An 18,582-nucleotide genomic window follows, 5' to 3' on the forward strand; every position below is an offset into this window, starting at 1 on the left:
TGAATGTACTAATTATCACATTAAACAAGAGGAAAACCTACGCACAAATTCCACCTGTGCTTTCTACAATTTTGTAAACAACAAACTAAAAGACTCAAGGACCATCCCACCCTGAAAGGACCTAATGGCAAAGATTGCAATGACAACACCATCAAAGCAAACCTCTTTAACGCATTCTTTGGCTCAGTATTTGTAAACAGCAATAGATCAAGCCCAGTACTTCCTAGTTGAACCACAGACAACTACAATGATCTAATACATGTTGATTTTACAGAAGACATTGTTGAAAAAGCACTGTGCCATCTAAAACCATCCCTGTCTATTGGACCGGATGGAATATGTGCCTACTTCTTAAAAAAGCTATCCGCTGCCATAGCCGAACCTCTAAGCATAATCTTTGAAAAATCTTTCAGGACCAGCTCCTTACCAAAACTATGATCACAAGCCACGGTCATTCCCATCTTCAAAAAGGGACACTCCAGCCTAGTTGAAAATCACAGACCAATCTCCTTATGCTGCGTCACCTGTAAAGTCATGGAATCAATTATTAACCAATCCATTATCCTCCACTTAGAGACAAACAACCTACTCTCTAATAAACAATTTGATTTCAGAAAAAGGCTATCCTGTAATCTGCAACTCTTACACTGCAAAAACATATGGACTACACAACCTGATCAGGGCAAAGCAATAGACGCAATCTACATAGACTTCTGTAAAGCCTTTGATTCAGTGGTACACGACAAACTACTCCTAAAACTAAAATCTTATGGTATCTCTGGACACCTGCATAACTGGATAGAAGCATTCCTGTCAAACAGACAACAAATGGTCAAAATTGGGAGCGTCCTATCAAATTCTGTACCTGTCAACAGTGGTGTCCCCCAAGGCAGTGTTCTAGGACCAATTCTCTTCATACTCTACATAATTGATCTCTGTGATCATATTAAGAGCAACTGTGTTCTCTTCGCTGATGATGTAAAGCTACTCAACACCACAAACAATACTACTACCCTCAAAAAAGACCTTGACTATGTATCAGAATGGTCAATCAAATGGCAACTTCAAATCTCAACAAATAAATGCTCTGTCTTACATATTGGCAGAAAAAATCAGGAAATAAAATACAAGCTAAATAATCAAGACCTTGTTGAGGATCCAAACTTTGTCAAGGACCTTGGAGTACTCATCTCAAATGATTTAAGTGCTAGAGCCCACTGAAACTACATAGCCAAAAAGGCATTAAGAGTTGTTAATCTAATCCTATGTAGCTTCTTCTCTGGTAATATCACACTACTAACTAGAGCATACAAAACTTTTGCTAGACCTATACTTGAATACAGCTCATCAGTCTGGAACCCATATCATGTATCTGATATTAACACAATTGAAAAAGTCCAGAAATATTTCACAAGAAGAGTTCTCCGCTCCTTTACTCATTGCAGAATACCTTATGCCACCAGACTTGAAACTCTAGACCTAGAAAACCTAGAACTACGCTGCCTCCGGTCCGATCTAAATATAGTATATAAAATCATGCATTGCAATGTCCTACCTGCAAATGAATACTTCAGCTTTAATCATAATAATACAAGAGCACTGCACCAAACTTGACTGCAGAAAATAGGACTTCAGCAACAGAGTGGTCAATGTTTGGAATACTCTACCTGACTCTGTGGTTTCTTCCCCAAACCCCAAAAACTTTAACCTTAGACTGTCTACTATTGACCTCACCCCCTTCCTAAGAGGCCTGTAGGGGGCATGCATAAGCGCACCAATCGTGCCTACCGTCCTGTCCTATTGTTTTTTATTTTTCTTATAAGTATCTATCTCATGTATTCAAAACTATATTTATTCTTATAACTGTATCTTGTAAGCGATTGACAAATCAAATCAAATAAAAATAAATAAATAAAACTGAGAACACAGTTATCAGCTTATTGTGAGAATCGGATTATTACATAAACCATGCTGTGAGCATAACTTGTTATTGAACACAGCAATTATGCATTATTAATCTGTGTTTAATGTATTGTGTGAACCCAACCAAATAATTCTACCACTATACATGCTACACCTTGAGATTCTTTTTGTACTAGAAAGATTTAATAACATATCACGCCTCTTTTGTTCCATGTTAAGACTATTGCAGATACTTTTTTAAAAAAAATCAAGCCAGGCAACATATTTTTTTTCTTAAAGAAAAATTCAATGAACTATAACCTTATTTAGTTGACAATAGGAAAGATGTGTGAACTACTTGTGGTTTTTGGTGGGAAATCCTGATAGATTTATATATTGGCTTCTCTGGAGAAGATCAGCTTCTAAAATGAGATGGATGAACTTCTTCACGTCATCTCACATTGCTTCTGATCCCTGCATCAGGTACAATCAACTGTGCAGCTAGCATTTATCAATGGCTTTAAATACGTAGGAAGAAGCTTGGTGCCAGCAGCAGGTAAGCTTGGCTGAGGTCTGTGGGGTGGTGGTAGTGGAGTCTACACAAATTGTGAAGAAATACCAGAGAAAGGTTGACTAACAAAGTCCGCAAACAACTGCTGCAACTCATGGTGGCTTGTCCAGGTGCCAGCTGGCTCCAAATGAGCCAAGGTTCAACTGCACTGAAAAAAAGGCCATATTGTTCCCAACAAAAGACCCAACCAATGTGGCTAATTCCAGTTTTAAGTGTGAACACGTAGTCATTATTTCATCACCATGGCAAATGGAACCCACTAAGGATTTAATAGACTTCCTGGTTTTGCTGTTCTCTTGACACTGAAAAGTCAGAGAAAAGGACAGGGTGTGGTTAATAAGCCCTTGGCATCAGTCTTGAATAGCATGGCTAGTGGACTGTGTCGGCTTTGATGAGTCACATGTTGTGACTCCTTTACCATTCTCTCCAAAAAAATTCCTCCAAGGTATTTTTGAAGCCATTCTTCTTCAAATCTTGCCTACTTCAGTCTTCCCTTTGTAGGGATGACTCTCATCAGAGTTAGTAGCTTCACAAACCTTATGATCTTAACTATTTTTCTTATTTCATCTGTATCCTATCTTTTTCCATGCCTCAGTTGCTCTAGGTCTTGATTATGATATACATAAACTTGTGCACGCTTATGCACACCACCCTGTCTCTCTATATCTCCACAGAAAGAGAGAGCCAGAGATATAAAGTGGTAGACAAGCAGAAGCATTTTCAAAAGAAAGGCAAATAAAAAAGTGAAACTAGTTGTTGGACAGTTATTGATGAGAAACAAATCTAAAACATTTATCCAGATTGTTAATGCTAATCTCCATGTTCTAAGCTATTACTTTTAAAACAATCCCCCTCCCTGGAATGGGGGTGGTATAGTAACTCAGCACTTAAGATGCTGAGCTTGTTGGCTGGAAAGCTGGCTGCCCAGGTTCAAGACCCAGCATCATGTGACAGGATGAACTTTCTCCTTGTTCCAGCTCCTGCCAACATAGCAGTTTGAAAGCATGCAAATGTGAGTAGATAAATAGGTACCACTTCAGTGGGAAGATAACAGTGCTTCCTGATGCCATGCTGGCTACATGACTGTGGAAATGTCCTTGAACAGTGCTGGCTCAGTGGCCCTTGAAATGGAGATGAGCACTGCCTCCTGTAGTTGGCAACAACTAGTGGAATAAAATTTGCAGGGACTCCTTTTTAAAAACCTTCCTGGAATAGGAAATGCTAAGGGGAAAAATGGGTAGTGCAATGAAAATGGGTCAAATATTATGATAAAATGTCTTATCCTCCCCTTCTAAAATCTGTTCCACCCTTTTTGTAGTTCTTTAAAATAATCTTTGAAACTAAGTAAAATGACACTTTATTCAAAGGGATGTCACAAATATGACATTTCTATTCTGCTGTGGGTATATGATATCATTACATAATCTGATCTATTGGGTAACTGCATGGGATCATAAATAAATTTATGCTCAAATAATGTATTGACTACACAACTTCAATAGGTACACGTCAGCATGTCTTGGAAGCTATTTTTATATATTTTTATGTTTAGTGAAGTAAGTCCATTGGAGCTCCCTGTGTTGTCAGGGCAGTAGATATGATATTAGAACAAAATACATAAGATGCTTAACAGACTGGAGATTGAGAACCTAGCTTGTGAAAAGGGCTAAAAATTTGGGGGCACATTTCAACCTACAAGTGCAACTCTTCTTAGCTTAGGATCTGGCACCATGGGAAAAATGTCCCATAACTACCTTCCTGCATGTTGAAAACCACTCAGGTATGAGCACAGATTTAAACATTTAAAGCATCTTTGATGGCTCCTTACCCCAATAAGAAGCATATTATAAGTAAAGTTTTTATTTATTTTGCAAGGCTTATAAGCTGCTCCAAAGGAAACTGAGTGATATTCAATTCCTTTTTCTTACATGTTATTCTGAGGATCATCTAGCTTTACCTTTATTGGATACTGTTATATGCATGATGATTTGAGACATTAATAAGAAGTAAAATTATACTTCCAAGCCCAAACTCAGATATCTATGTGTTCAGTGGAAGGCCTGAAATGAACTGTGTATTCCGGAACTCTACATACATCCTGCCCCATAAGACTGTGTAAAGATTCATTGTACTCACCACTAAAGCAATTGAAATTCAGGCTTTGTGATGAATGAGTGAAGTGTTGGTATAGACTACATCTGCTGGCTACTCCCATCAATAATAGTAGTAATCTAACCACAAATAGCTCAGGGCATGATTTGTTTAGTGTGTCCTCCAAGCCGTGTCACATTCCTCTGGGGATCAGCCAGAGAAGGAGGCCAAAAAGGTGTTCAGATCTACTGATCAGTTTTCCATTCCTGCTCATAAGAAAAGCTATTAGATGAGTTTTGGGGTATCATGAAAACTTTCCCTTCTTTGGGAAATTTAGAGTTTTCTTTTAGAAACTTAGTTTCACAGATGAAGTGGTAGATCTCTTACTTGACTGCAGACTAAACTGCAGACTATAATCCAACTACCTCTTTGTAGTTGAACTGAAATGGTGATTAAAAACATACAGTACGTAGGTTATGTCAGAACTTCCTTCCATTAAGCTCATGACCCAGACCTACCACTTTGTTTTTTTGAAATAAATTGAAATGGTAGTATGAATCAGTCAATACCAATAATCAAATTATTGATAATAAAAAGGTGGGTTGTTGATAGTTTAAGTAAAAGGAAATGGTGAGAACTAAGACCGGAATGGTAGGGACTTAAGTTGATCTATGGAGCAACAATGTTGGAACTCACGCTTTGTTACATGTCACTTGGTTGAATCGGCAGGCATAGATGAAACTTGTGAAGTTGGATTCTTCTAGGGCCTTAGTGTCAGGGAACTTTGCCAAAATGTTGATGTAATGAAAACTGTACCACTCCCGTATAGCATCCACACCAGAAGAATACATTTGCTGGAAACAATCGGACTTATCTTCGTTACACTGAAAAAGAAACCAATCCCATTAAATCCATTCTGGAATAAGAATGAACTCAGCAAGATAGGAAAACATTCCCAATTATAGAGGAATCAGTGGACAAGGTCCTATGATGGTCCATATGGCCCTATGAAAACCTCTTCTCCATCTATAGAATCAGATGTACAGTATGTCCGTATGATGTTTTTATCCACAAATCAACAAAACTCTCAGTGTAATGAACTCAGCAAATCTCTATTTCTGAAACTATTTATGTTCTCAAAAATCAGAAGGTGAAGTAATTTTTTACTATTTTGTCTAGATTTAATGACAACCTTAAGAACTGAATCAATCCCATAGTGATATACAAGAATATGATGTGGATCTTTTATAAAACATATTTTTCTTCCTTTTAATTTTTTAAAATAATAACATGTAGTCTTTTAAAAATTATATTCTGTATTGTTGCTGTTACTTATATGTCAGTAATATAAGAATGATGGTGATGATGCTGTTGTCAGCATTACAAAGAAACTCTCCATCCCAAATCCAGCACTCAGAGACAAAGTCCGTCCAAGTAAGAATTTATTAGAGAAGTCATATTGGCACATCCGGGGAAAACCCGAATCTGGATTCCCATGTTTTCCCCCTTCTACACTAAAACTCACACCCAGCCCCTATTGATGATTCTTTAGTCTCATTCTCCAATCTACCTCAATTCTGAACTCCCGCCAAGTCCTGTCACACACCCCTCCAAACTCCAGCAACTCGGCCTTGAGCTCTTTTGAAAGAATGTTGTTGTGGCTATCCTCCCTCCTCGCTATTGTCTGATTCCCACAGTTGCTCATCCTCTCTGTGGCAGCCCTAATCTGAATCAAGATAGATCCAGGGCTGACAGGTATATACTGGATTCAATAATCAATAGAACTGCCCTCAAATAACTTAATCACATGTGATAAGACTGCCTTATTTAGTTCAATGACTGCCCTCTGGGAATGGAACCGACACCATAACTTGTTCTATATGGGACTCCCTCAAAGACCATTAAGAACTACAGCTAGTACAGGGATGCAGCAGCTCCTATCCTGATGGCCATGGCTTGGTACATTTGCATACATGATGATTTTCCATTATTGGGCCATGAAATATCTGCAAGCAAACCATGAAGCTCAGAGAGCACCAGGAACACCACTTCTGCATGGCTGCTAGACTGCAGGAACTGCATTGGCTGCCGGTTTGCTTTCAGATTCACTTCACAATTCGAATCCTCAAAATCCCAACTGGGTATCTATGAGGTTGCTTGCTCCAGGAAATATCTGCTTCTCTGAGGCATGCCAACAGAGCATATTTGCTAAGAGTTTCTGCCCCGCTGCAGGATGAGGCAGGAGTGAACTTGGAGACAACATTCTCTACACAAATCTTGAGCAATCAGCTACTCCTTAGAAATAAAGAAGCACCCTCATTATTAGAATTTAGAAAACCTGTTGGTTTAAGTGTTCATTCATGAGCAGAGGACGTGATAAATAGATATCTGGGATGGCGCTACTGTATATATTGTGGCTTTATGAAGATGATGTTTTAATTTGGATTTAGTTGAGGCAACATTATTAATATGAATTTTGTTATTCTGTGAGTGGCATAAAAATACTTGTAAATAAATGAACAATCCAGTGAGAATTTTTTACTTAATCATGTGCTGCTCTTCCCCTCTCTTCTCTCTCTCCCCTACCACCAAAGCAAGATTTTTGTGACTGTATTAGCTATTTTGCCTTAAAAATTATGAGGAGTTGATGTTGTATTTTCCCTATCCCCAATACCTGAACAGCTCCAGTGAATTTAAGACAGCCCCTCAAGTATTGGAAAACTGCTATCATGTCCCCCTTAAGCCTTTTCTACATTAGGATAAACATACTTAGTTCTCATTTGTTTCCCCCCCTCTCTCTCCTACACACACACACACACACACACATACACACACACATGATAGATAATGGGAGGATAACATATTCATGATTTTGATTTATGGACACTTTTCAGATTCAGGAATTTGGTCATGAAGGAGATTGAGGGGTCTTGGCACAGCTGTTCAAGAAGAATCTAAAGTCATGCTTACCAGGGTGAAACCAATGCTTGAATTCCTTTTGCCCATTTGACGGTTTTTGTCCTCTATGGCTCGTATATCACGCTTACGTCGATGCAATGGATAGCGCTGGATGTGATTGTATAGGCTCCTAGAGATGCGTTTCTGAGAGGATTTATGCTCCAAAGACATATTGTATTTGTACATTTCCAGAAGAGTCTGTCGGGTCATTTGATCCAATTCTTCCATGTCTTTCCGAAAAGCGCTGTACCTAAAAGATGGAAGAATTGGCTTCAGAGATACAGTGTCCAATTGGTAATAAGTTGCTGGTCTTCAGATGTGTGAGACTATAAGCTCCAGAAATCTCTGTAAATATTACCAAAATTCAACATATCCAAAGGCACAAGCTCTGGAAGGCTGAAATTTGCTTTCTTTTAACAATACAGTATATCAGAGGTGAACAGAAGATGAATTAGGATCCAGCTGTGCTGGGATTCTTACCAAGATTGTTGGACTGAAGGTATCATTTCTAGAACAGGGAAGATCTAACTATGGTATTTCAGGTCCAGGATCACTTTTAGCTTTCTGTAACACGTTAAGGCTTACACTCCCAGAAATGGGCAGGGCCGGTGGAAAAGCAATTGTGGTAATCAAAACACAACTACAATAACAATGTGTGCCCATGCAGTCTTGATCACCTCACCCCACTCTTCTAATCCTTGGCTTGGTGGTTGCATTCCCATCAACGTATCTTTAATCATTGATTAATAAATAATTTTAAGCTTAAATTAATCCCTATTCTAACAGTTATAATTTATTTTACAGTACTGAACAGAGAGGAAAGTGCATCTATTTTTGAGATTATTCTGTTTTTATCCATTCTCATCAACCATTATAGTATTTTGTTAAAAATCAATTACCATTATGAATAATTTTTAAAATAATCAATCTTTCTCTTTCTTACAATTCCTTTAATTAAATTAAATTTTAAATTAAATCCTAATAATTACCTAGTCTTTGTCATTTTTGTTATGCTTTCTAGCCCAAGCACCACATAATTAAAATCAGTTCTGGAATTCTTGACTCTTGGAGCATGTCTCCCCTGTAATAATACTATTCATTCATTCTTGTGTTGGAAGAAAATATGATAGCATGACATCCGTTGTCCTTATCCATCTCAGTGATGTCCAGGTCCCAGTCATTCTGAATCACATGACTTTGAGAAAGCCTAATGGTTTTCACACACCTTGAGGAAGGATGTGGAGCAAATTACTGCCACCAGTGCAGCTAAGGGCAGTTTAAGCTGCCGCCTGTCTCTTTCATGGACTGGGGATAAAATAAAGGGAATATCAGGGAATATAAATATAAAAAAGATTATTAGGGCATGGTTATGCCATACTTGGCATTACTGGGAAGATACTTTGCAGTAGCAGCCATGTCTCTAGATAAGTCGCACCTTTGAAGAAGAATTCAGGAATTCAACCTCTATAATCTGAACATCTGCAGAAATATTCAGGGCAATTTCATTTAAAATTTAAATTTCTCCTGAAAATCCTGAAGCTTTGCTTGGGCACTAATGATTACTCAGAGAAATTTTGTAGCAAGTAACAGTGCCTTGTGAAAACAATGTAAAAACTGTTATAGGAAGACTACTAAATAATCCTTTAGTTCTACACCACTAAAATCTACAATGCTACAGACACAGGTAGTGCACAACTTACGATGTTGTTAAGTAATGCAGTCATAACATGTGAGATCACATGACTGCATCTCTTAGTCATGGCAATCCTAGCTGTCCAGTTGTTGTAATTCCAGACATAAAGGTGTTAAGCAGGATGGAGTCCCTGGAGGGCTTAGGGAGGTGGGGGAGACCTAGGGCAGATCATATGCAAGATTTGCGGGGAGGGGGGTGTCACAGTGTGGTACAAGTTCAAGGAGGCCAGGGAAAGAAGTTTGTCTTGGGTGCAGTTGATTGCTACAACCTCCCTTATTGAGTTCTGAGCCCTGTATTGAAGCTTTGAGGGGAAGGGTAACTGTGTACTTTAACAGTCAATAGCTTCTCTTTTATAAATCAAATGCCCTAATGGGTCACAGTTCCCCAAATATCCATGCCAGGAGATCACAACATACAGACCTGAAAGACCACCGGTCTTACCTATAAGGATTGAGAGTACATAATGTGACAGCAGGAAAGGTAAGCCTATCCGAGTTCAGGTTCAAATTCAAGTTGACTGGAAAGCTGAAATAATCTTTATAAATGATTCCAAACTGCCAATACAAGAGGCCAAAAGTCAGGAAAAAAAGAACTGTCCAAAACGCAGTCTTCATCTTATTCTTCTTAGAGCAAACCAGCCGGATGGCACCATGGATGGTTGTATTGTTGCAAAAGAATTGGAAAAGATCCTGGTAGGAACTGAAGAATTCAATGAGGCCTTCACTTTCTTCCTTCTTCTCTTCATCCATCTCAGTTTCCACCTTCACATTCTGTTGCTTTGCCTCCAGTCTGGGCTGCTCCACCTTCTTGCCTTCTGACTGATTTTCAACCTTCATAGTTGAAAGCTGAAAAGAAATATTCAACAGTACTATGAATTTTTTGCTTCTGATTTTACCATTCATATATGAAAGTCCTGATATCAGATAAAAAGACTTGGCATTTTGAATGAGACGTTGTGTCTTGGTGTAATTGAATGGAGTACAGCCATACACTATGCATGCTTCCTTGAAGATAAATCCAAATAAATTCAATGCAACTAGGTTTCCAGGTAACATTGCAACCAGAATCCTCTTCCATGTATCATTATAATATTGGCAGGCATCACATGTAATTTTTCAGAATCTATAAAATTATGCAAAATATTAAAGTATTACTTTAAACATTAGCTTGTCTATTATAACATACATCTTTGAACTAAAATATGGATTTTTGTGGTCATTTAACATTAATGCTGGATATTACGTATAACAAGTTCATGTACTTTATTTGTATTATCATGTACAAATAAATTTATTTTGTTCGGTGCTTAACACAAGATGAGCTCTGATTAACTTTAATGGTTTTTTCCATTAGTCTAATTTGTGAGTTTGTGCAATAAACCAACAAACCATACTGTAAATAACTGCATGGGTTGCATATTGTTAAATATGAATCTTTGTGCAGACTTTGTTCCTTCTGTTCAGTGCTTAAAGTAACAGCAGGACAGAATATGAATTAATATCCACCAAAAATGGACTCAAACTGGGGAAGACATGCCAAAAATTCTTTTTTTCCCTGAAGTCTTTTGCACCAGAGCCTGCTCATCATTATTTGTCAACTATCTGGACTCTGCTGAGATGATAAATTGTACAGTATAAATGAATGGATGAATGAATGAATCATGTGAGTAGAAGAGTGGTCCTCTCCTATGCCCTCTTCTCTGTTTGTTTTTCTCTCTTTTCTTATTAAAGTTTAGCTCCTTGAGCCTTGGGTTTTGCTTTTGTCACTCTTTATGCAAAGTCCTGTAGTACGTACATCAATAAGTGATGGAATAATCAATAAAAACCTGATGCAACAGCCAAGCAGCAAATGCCATTGTCAATCAATCAAAAAATTCCAAAATAAAGGCCTCAGAGAAAAGACATAGCATCTGCTCATAACAAACAATACATTCACTCAGAAAAGTGAAAAGCCAGTTGTCCTTGCGGTGTGATGGTCCTTCCTTACCATATATTTACAGAAAATTGCACTTGGTTATTTATTAAATATGTTAACAGTGTAGATCTGGGATTATAGGTATTAAGTGAGAAAATAGACATTGCTGGTTCATTTAATCTTAAAATCTGTTTATGGTTGTCTCGTAAAGAAAACGAGGATCAGAAATAAAAACTTGCCAGCTTTGTTATTTCTTTACATAGACTTAAAAGTATTTATCATTCTTTAGACTAAACCTTTGATTTAATCTCTGCATTGGCTATTGCAATTTGTGTTCTATTATTACTATAAACTGCTTTGTGAAGTTCCTTATCTAAAAAGCAGTTTATAAAACGTGTAATAAGTCTGAAGCTGGGGATGTACCGTCTGGCTAAAAATATACTGACATTAGGGCTGAATCTCTTTCTTTTTTTGTCTCTCTCTCTCTCCTCTGACATTGATAACATGCTAAATCAATAGAGTGCCAGATATAAACCTGAAATATAGGGCATTGTCACAAGATTTTTGCTAGGTGGGCATTTCAGGTACATAATGGTCAAATATATTATTCAATTTCTAGTCCTACTTAAAGTCATATAAGTAGAAGAGCTGAAATGAAAGTTGAGGCAGGCTGTGAAAAAAATAAGGAGGAGCAAATAAGCACCACTTTTCATCCCTTAACATAATGTTCATACCCAGGTTGAAGGTGCAGTTTTACATCAAATGCAAATTGATATTTCCCTGCCATTTTTGTTTACAAGGTATGGCAGGGGATGGGATGGGGAATCAACATAGCCACCCTCAAGCCAATGACTAGTTTTTGCATGTCACTATGACAGCCTGGGATGCATGCAATTCTATGTACTCTGTTCCCAATCACTGCCCAGTTACAAAACTCTGCCTAAGGAAGTTACATATTGCTGTAGGGAAATAAACTGTCTTCTGGCAAAGGCCAGGCATTCCATTCCAATCATTGTCCATGCTGATTAAACACTTGTGAGCACTTTGTCCCAGCAGGATCACAGCTTGAACAGTGTGGAGAACAAATAGTTGCATCATGACTTGAAGGTTCTGGATTGTCTTCAAGTGAATTGCCATGAAAAGAATGGTGCGGTATTCAAGCTGGAGCTTAAAAGCGTTCATCAGAATTGCAAGCTCCTGATGTAGAGAGAGAAAATAGACAAGCTTTCTAGTGAACTGAAATGGCAAAAAGACACTCCACCAGAAGCTAGGATAGACACAGAATTAGGGCTTTTAAACTGATTGAAACATATCACTCTAGGCAAGCAAATTCTATATAGTATCAGTGCTGTCTGTCTGTCTGTCTGTGTCTTCTTCCCAACTAAACATAGCCTCCAAATATCTAGGATAAAGATAGCTGTTCCCAAGTTCTGAGGTAAAATATGTATCTCTTAAAGTTACAGACCATCTCAGCCAAAAAGCTTCATATAGCATTGAACAGTACTATAGGATTGATAGTATTAACCATTTACTAGGTAGCTATTAACACGATAGTATTGTAGAATACTAGCACAGTAGTAGAATAGTATTGATGATGACCTTTTGACACCTGTGGAAGTTTACAGCAGAATTTCCAGAAATGAAAATGGGTTTTTTATTCCTCTGAGTCCATTTGTTTAACAGGAAGAAACCCACAGGAGGGTTTTCCCTAAAACACCTGCCAAAATTTAAAAGCGTAATTTAAAAAACTTGCTATTGTGCTGAAAGTTAACTTAAGCCCAGTGCTAGCAAAGAAGGGACACTCCTATTGTCTATTTCCAGAAAAAAGTTAATCCACTAGAATTGGTCAATGGGCTGTGACAAAAATGTTCTTCTGCAATGCACCACTTTTATTATGAATCTGTATTATTAGCTCCCTGCCTCATGTTTCTCTCTCTCTCTCCCTCCCTCACTTTCTCTCCCTCTCCCTCCCTCCCCCTTCTCTCTCCCTCCCTTCCTCTCTTTCTCCCTCTCTCTCCATCGCCCATCCATTGGCTGGGTTCTGGCATTTAACACTCCTTTGTCTGCCATTTGGCCCCCAGTCCAGAAAAGAAGACAATGTTAAGAGGGCACATCACCTCTTAACTCCCAGCTCTCTGGATGCTGCACTTAGGACCTCTTCCCCAGATATATACACAAACGCAGCATCTTTGATTTTCATGCAAGCCAAAAGAGAGAATTCCCGGCAGAAGACAAAACAAGTGGGAAGCACTGGGGCATCAAGCAAAGGAAAGTTTACCCACTCCAACTCTCCTTTGTGGATCAGCTTCTCAAAAGACGCTTATTACTATCATTGAAGTTTTAATGCACCCACTTGGAGTCTCATCTCTATCTTGTTCTAAGAATAAATCAAAACCAGCCTGCTATGACTTTTCCATGTTTTTTTAAAAAAATCATTGCATTGACTGTTGACAGTTCATCATCGTGGCATGTGAAAAAGCACTGATCTTTTTTTTTAAACCCAGTAATTAAATCTCAGGAGATACAAGGCACAAGGTAAGCTACAAAAGGAGCGGCTGGACAAACAATGCGATACAAGAATCGTGGCGGCGGTGGCAGCGGCAGGAGGGAATAAAGAGACATTCTGTTCTTGAAAGTGCTACATACCATAATTGCATGGAAGCGAGGAAAGGTTTGCTCTGGAAACGAGAGAGGGTGGTAGAGGGTGGCTACTGGCAGTTCGCTACTTCAGCATCACGGCACAGGATCCCTAAAGAGAAAATATTTCCTTCACAAGATGGAACAATGGGCTCATTCCATCAAGGATGAGCTTACAAAGTTGACTCTGGGATGCCTTTAAAGTCTGGATCCAAGGCAAAAATCCCTATCTGATCGATCTACCTGTTGTGACGCTCTCTCTCTCTCTCTCTGTGTCTCTCTCTGTCTCTATTTGCCTAGAAATCCTGTTCAGCTACATAGATTTTGAAACGATGGTACAATTTAATAGTCTACTAGAAAATCATTGGCATCCTTCTCTCCTCCTCCTCGCGTGCATCTCACTTGTCCTTGATCTCCTCCCAAAGATTTTTCCTCTCTCTCTCCCCCTGTGCTCTCTGTACCTGCAGGACTACAGTAAACGGAGACCAACCTCGTGCCTTTTTCTTGTGATGATGCTCATGTCTTGGTGGCTTCTCCAGTGAAGGGCATCTAGGGGAGGGGAGATGTCTCTCCTCCAGAAGAGAGAGGTGATCTCCTCCTCCTCCTCCTCCTCCTCCTCCTCCTTCTCCACTCGGATCAGAGAAGTCTGGTCTTGGTTTGCTGGCAGCTGCCTTTTCCTGATAGTTGGGATTAAACTGGTTCCTTTCCAGATCAATCTTGCAACTTGTCCTGCTCTCGCCCTCCCAGGCTCTCTCCGCCCATACAAGGGGCTGGGATGAAAGAAAAGTTTTTTGTGCTGCTGTGGCAAGCAGCAGCAGTGTCTCAATTCACTGATTAGTAGATGAGGATAAGTAACAATTGGTAAAACCAAGAGAAAGTACCAAGGAGATAATTGCTCTACAACACATTCTGCTTAAATCTGAAGATCTATGAGTTACTAAACTACAGTCCCTAATTTTAAACAGTACTTGGATTCACAGGCTTCTAAATGTGCATCAAACCTGCCTCATCTTTAGCTCCAGCTTATGGTCACTGATGTATCTTATCTTCTATGAGTTTAGGGGCAGCAACTGGCTGTGAAATAAATCTGTGAAAGGATTTTTCTTTCATAACCAGGCAAGAAAATAGAGGGTGCTGACTAAATGAATGGGAGGTGCAAGATGGACAATGCATAAAATACAGGAGAATGGCCAAACATTGATGGGGTGCATTTCTACCCGTGAAAGGGTGGAAAGAGAATTTTACTATGTTGTGTTTATGTGGCTAATGCCATGTTTTCTTTTGGGTTTAATCCACATTATTTATTTATTTTATTCAGTTTCAGGGCCACTCAACACCAAACTGACTCATAAAAGAGTAATTTATTACTCTGGCAGTTACAGATGCTTCCTGACCCTGCCTTGGAGTTATCTTTTTTGAAAAAATCTCATGGAAGTTGCTTGTTATATACTTCTTCATTACAACCTTCTTCATTACAACCACACCAAAAATAAGAGCGCAAAAAAAGATCAAACAGCAGACAGAATGAGGTACACAAGGACATACATTATATATTCTTCCCATGCACAACACTCCAAACTTTTAGTCACACTCGAGTTTTTTCCCCCTCCATTTGATATATATATAATTGAGTGAAATTCTGGATTTCTAAACTGGATTAATCCTAATCTGCCTTCTTCCCTCCCTCTGGATTTGAATAATTATGGATTGGATTCTAGCCATGGGTGCACAATTTTTGTTAGTCAAAATAGCTTTTCAAGGAATTTTGGAGGTTGCACAGCAAAAAGAGGTATGGCCACATGACTACTGCATGAATTGGCAAATTTAATCAATTTAATCATTGTTTATAATTATTTTAAATAATTGTCGATATGATTAGGTAAATTTATTGGTTGACAGTTAAATTTTGACATATGCAGACACATACTTGTCTCATATATACAGACTGGCAGAGGCATCCATTGTAAGGTCAAAAAAGTCAAGATGGCAGCCACAACCATAAGATCAAATTTGATTGATACACAATGGATCATTAAGCAAATTATCACATGACTGGACCTGATTTGATTACTATTTTACCATTATCATTAAGCAAAACACCACAGTCATCAAGCAAATTCAATTTTTCCAATGGGCTTTGCTTGGAAGCTGACTGGGAAGGTCACAAGTCACAATCATGTGAATGCAAGACACTGCAACCATCATAAATTCAGGCTGTTTGACAAGCACTCAAATTGTGATCACATGACCATACGGTAGTACATATGGTCGGACCTTTGAGGATAAGTCTTAAGCAATTTGTTCTGAGGTCATAATAACTTCAAATTGTCATTAAATGGTCCTAAGTCAAGGACTACTTGAAAAGAAGCATATGAGTAAAAACATACCCGCACATACATCGAGGACTTCTATGCATGGGGGTGCCAAATCAAGGCCCAGAAAAGTGGCCTCAGGTTGGTGTGGCCTCTGCTTCCCCCCCCCCCCCCCCCCCCCCCCCCCCCCCCCCCCCCCCCCCCCCCCCCCCCAAAAAATGGCCCTTGTCAGCAGGTAGGTAAGGAACATAAACTGAAGAGATCAGAAGAGCACCAGTGACGTTGAGCTGGCCATGCATACCCTGGCCACACCCACACTGCCCCCTTGAGATCAAACACAACTCTGATGCGGCCCTCAATGAAATCAAGTTTGACAACCCTGCCTTATACTATAAATGTCAGTCCTGTAAGATAGACTAGACTAAGAAACCATTGCCATATAGATCTAAAACTACTTTTAGTGAAACAGCTATAGTAACTGAGTCTTGCAATTCTACAAGTGCTCCTGCCACTCTTTGTGTGTATAGAGGAGTGGCTTGTCTGAGATGCTTTCTCAAATTAGTTTCTTGGAAAGGAAATGAATCCTATTTTTATGTCCTCTATATTATATACTGCCTTTGTTAGATCATGACCAGCTGGTCTTCTTTGCCCATATAAAACCAATCCCAGACCATTTTCAGACCTCACACCTATAATGAAACTGAGGAGGTAGATCTTTCAATGTGGTGAACTGGATGTTTCTGGAATTGGGCAGAGAATATGCTCTACTGCTGGGCAGGAAACAGCTGCCTCGGGTGATGGATATCAAAGAGCTGGGAACCTTGAAATAATATGGGCCAGCCAGGCAGTATCTGTATATGGAAAGTGGGTGGGGCTTGACTTTTCCCTAGTAAAATTATAATGGGCAGCAGCTTTGAGTGCTGTGTGCTATAGTGTGATTCAGATGATTTACCCCAAACAAAAGCCACAAATTAATATATGTATTTTAGACAAAGAAAAAGCCGTGTAATATCTTCATTTGTGGATATATATCCTTCATATGGTAACAGAAGCCAAAAAGTGAGATGGGGAAAATCAGCCTTGGATATACTGTTTTTAAAATGTCTGCCTTGCCCCAAAGTAGACTCTGTAACTGTTTATGATCCTTCTCATTTCAATAATCCAAGTTGCAGCATGACTGCTGCTGACTTTTTTTTTCTTTCAGCAGAGACCAAAGTAAAAAGTCAAAAAGTTGCTTTCCCATAGCTGTTCAGTACAAGCTATGATTACATCACATGCATTGAATCACCATGCAATTTAGATGAAGTCACATCTTCATTATGACATCATGATGACTTCATGATGACTGAGACACTGCTTAATCCCATATTGCACTCTCTGGATCTTTTCTTAACTCTGGTGTCATGAACAGTTTGCATAGCACTGACAAAAAAACCCAAAGACCATGAGAACTATATTCCAATTATATGTAACAAAATTCCTTTATTATTTTAACAAATACTAAAAACCCATTGTTAGTTCATATTGTTCTTCGCAGTTGTGGATTGACTGTGGTAGATTCTTATTTATTTCACTTTTTTATTGGACTCGGTTACTCAGATTGCTTTGCTCTCACTTTCCTTGCAGGTCCAGTTCTACTGGGTTTTTCTTCTTATTTTCATTAAAACTGAGGAATTTGTGCAATAAATTTTACTGATCATCTATTTTATTCACAGTATTGAAGTACTCCTTGCCATTTTAAAAAGGCAGTGGAGCAGAATGAAACAATAAATAAAATGTGCCTTGAGGTCTCAGGAATTTTTTGGTTTTTTTGGTCCTGGACTTTCTTTAAAAACCAGGTCTTGTGTTTTAAATGCAAACTTATGACCTAGGTGAATGGGGAAAAGAGAAGCTCAGACCTCCTTGGCAGAATAAACTGCCCCCCCAAGTCCTATTGAGTCCTTGCGAAATTACCGAACAATGAAATGTTCAAATGTATTCCCATGAATCAGCCTGGGCAGGACAAACAGATCTGACCACAACTGATAGCAGCGGTAGAATTTCTGTACCTCTAACAGTTCCATGACAGGTGAGATTTTCCCTGGCTATTTTATTTGCTGCTAGGTCAGTAAATGAACGGTGGTGATCTTAACTGTTGACCGTTTTGTCTTATATCTTGCTTAACAGTCTTGCCTGGTGTGATTACAATCTCCTGGCCCTTTTCTGCCACTTGTAAAGAGGAGGATGGGAAGAAATACACTTTCTGCTCCAGGGTATAACTACAAGCTGCAGTAAAGAACACAATGTTCCTAGAAAGGGAGGCAGGGGTGAGGGCAGGGGTGGGGGACTAGCAGGTAAACAACCGCTGTTGCTGCAGAGTAAGGGAGGGAGGGAGGGAAGGTAGAAAGGTAGGAAAGGTCGAAGGAAGGGAGAGAGAGGGAGAAGGAAAGGGAAGGAGGGGAAGGAAGAGAGAGAGAAGGAGGAAGACCACTGGAAGCAAATCCTTAGAGAGGGGGAAACTTCAG

At 39.0% G+C, this 18,582-nt stretch overlaps 2 protein-coding genes across 4 annotated transcripts in view; one reads left to right on the forward strand and one right to left on the reverse strand.

The window, feature by feature from the left end:
* Positions 1-18,582, forward strand: part of VAMP1 (vesicle associated membrane protein 1) — a 62,751-nt gene that overhangs the window by 18,944 nt on the left and 25,225 nt on the right. The gene's annotated exons all lie outside the window — the stretch shown is intronic.
* The window catches only part of SCNN1A (sodium channel epithelial 1 subunit alpha), a 29,184-nt gene that overhangs the window by 10,256 nt on the left and 346 nt on the right, over positions 1-18,582 (reverse strand). Inside the window, exons 1-5 of one of the 3 annotated variants that reach the window (XM_087923035.1) lie at positions 14,257-14,580; positions 13,776-13,878; positions 9,657-10,060; positions 7,535-7,772; positions 5,261-5,448 (exon numbers count right to left, since the gene is read on the reverse strand). In XM_087923035.1, coding sequence (XP_087779161.1) covers positions 5,261-5,448; positions 7,535-7,772; positions 9,657-10,060; positions 13,776-13,778 — 833 coding nt within the window. In that variant the 5' untranslated portion in view covers positions 13,779-13,878; positions 14,257-14,580. Of the gene's footprint in view, positions 1-5,260; positions 5,449-7,534; positions 7,773-9,656; positions 10,061-13,775; positions 13,879-14,256; positions 14,581-18,582 lie in introns of those variants that run through there. The other 2 variants (XM_026713341.2, XM_087923036.1) reach the window with 2 other exon arrangements.

This window comes from Pseudonaja textilis, chromosome 2 (genome assembly GCF_049901715.1).
Source record: "Pseudonaja textilis isolate UNSWEBS1 chromosome 2, rPseTex1.2, whole genome shotgun sequence".
NCBI lineage: Eukaryota > Metazoa > Chordata > Lepidosauria > Squamata > Elapidae > Pseudonaja > Pseudonaja textilis.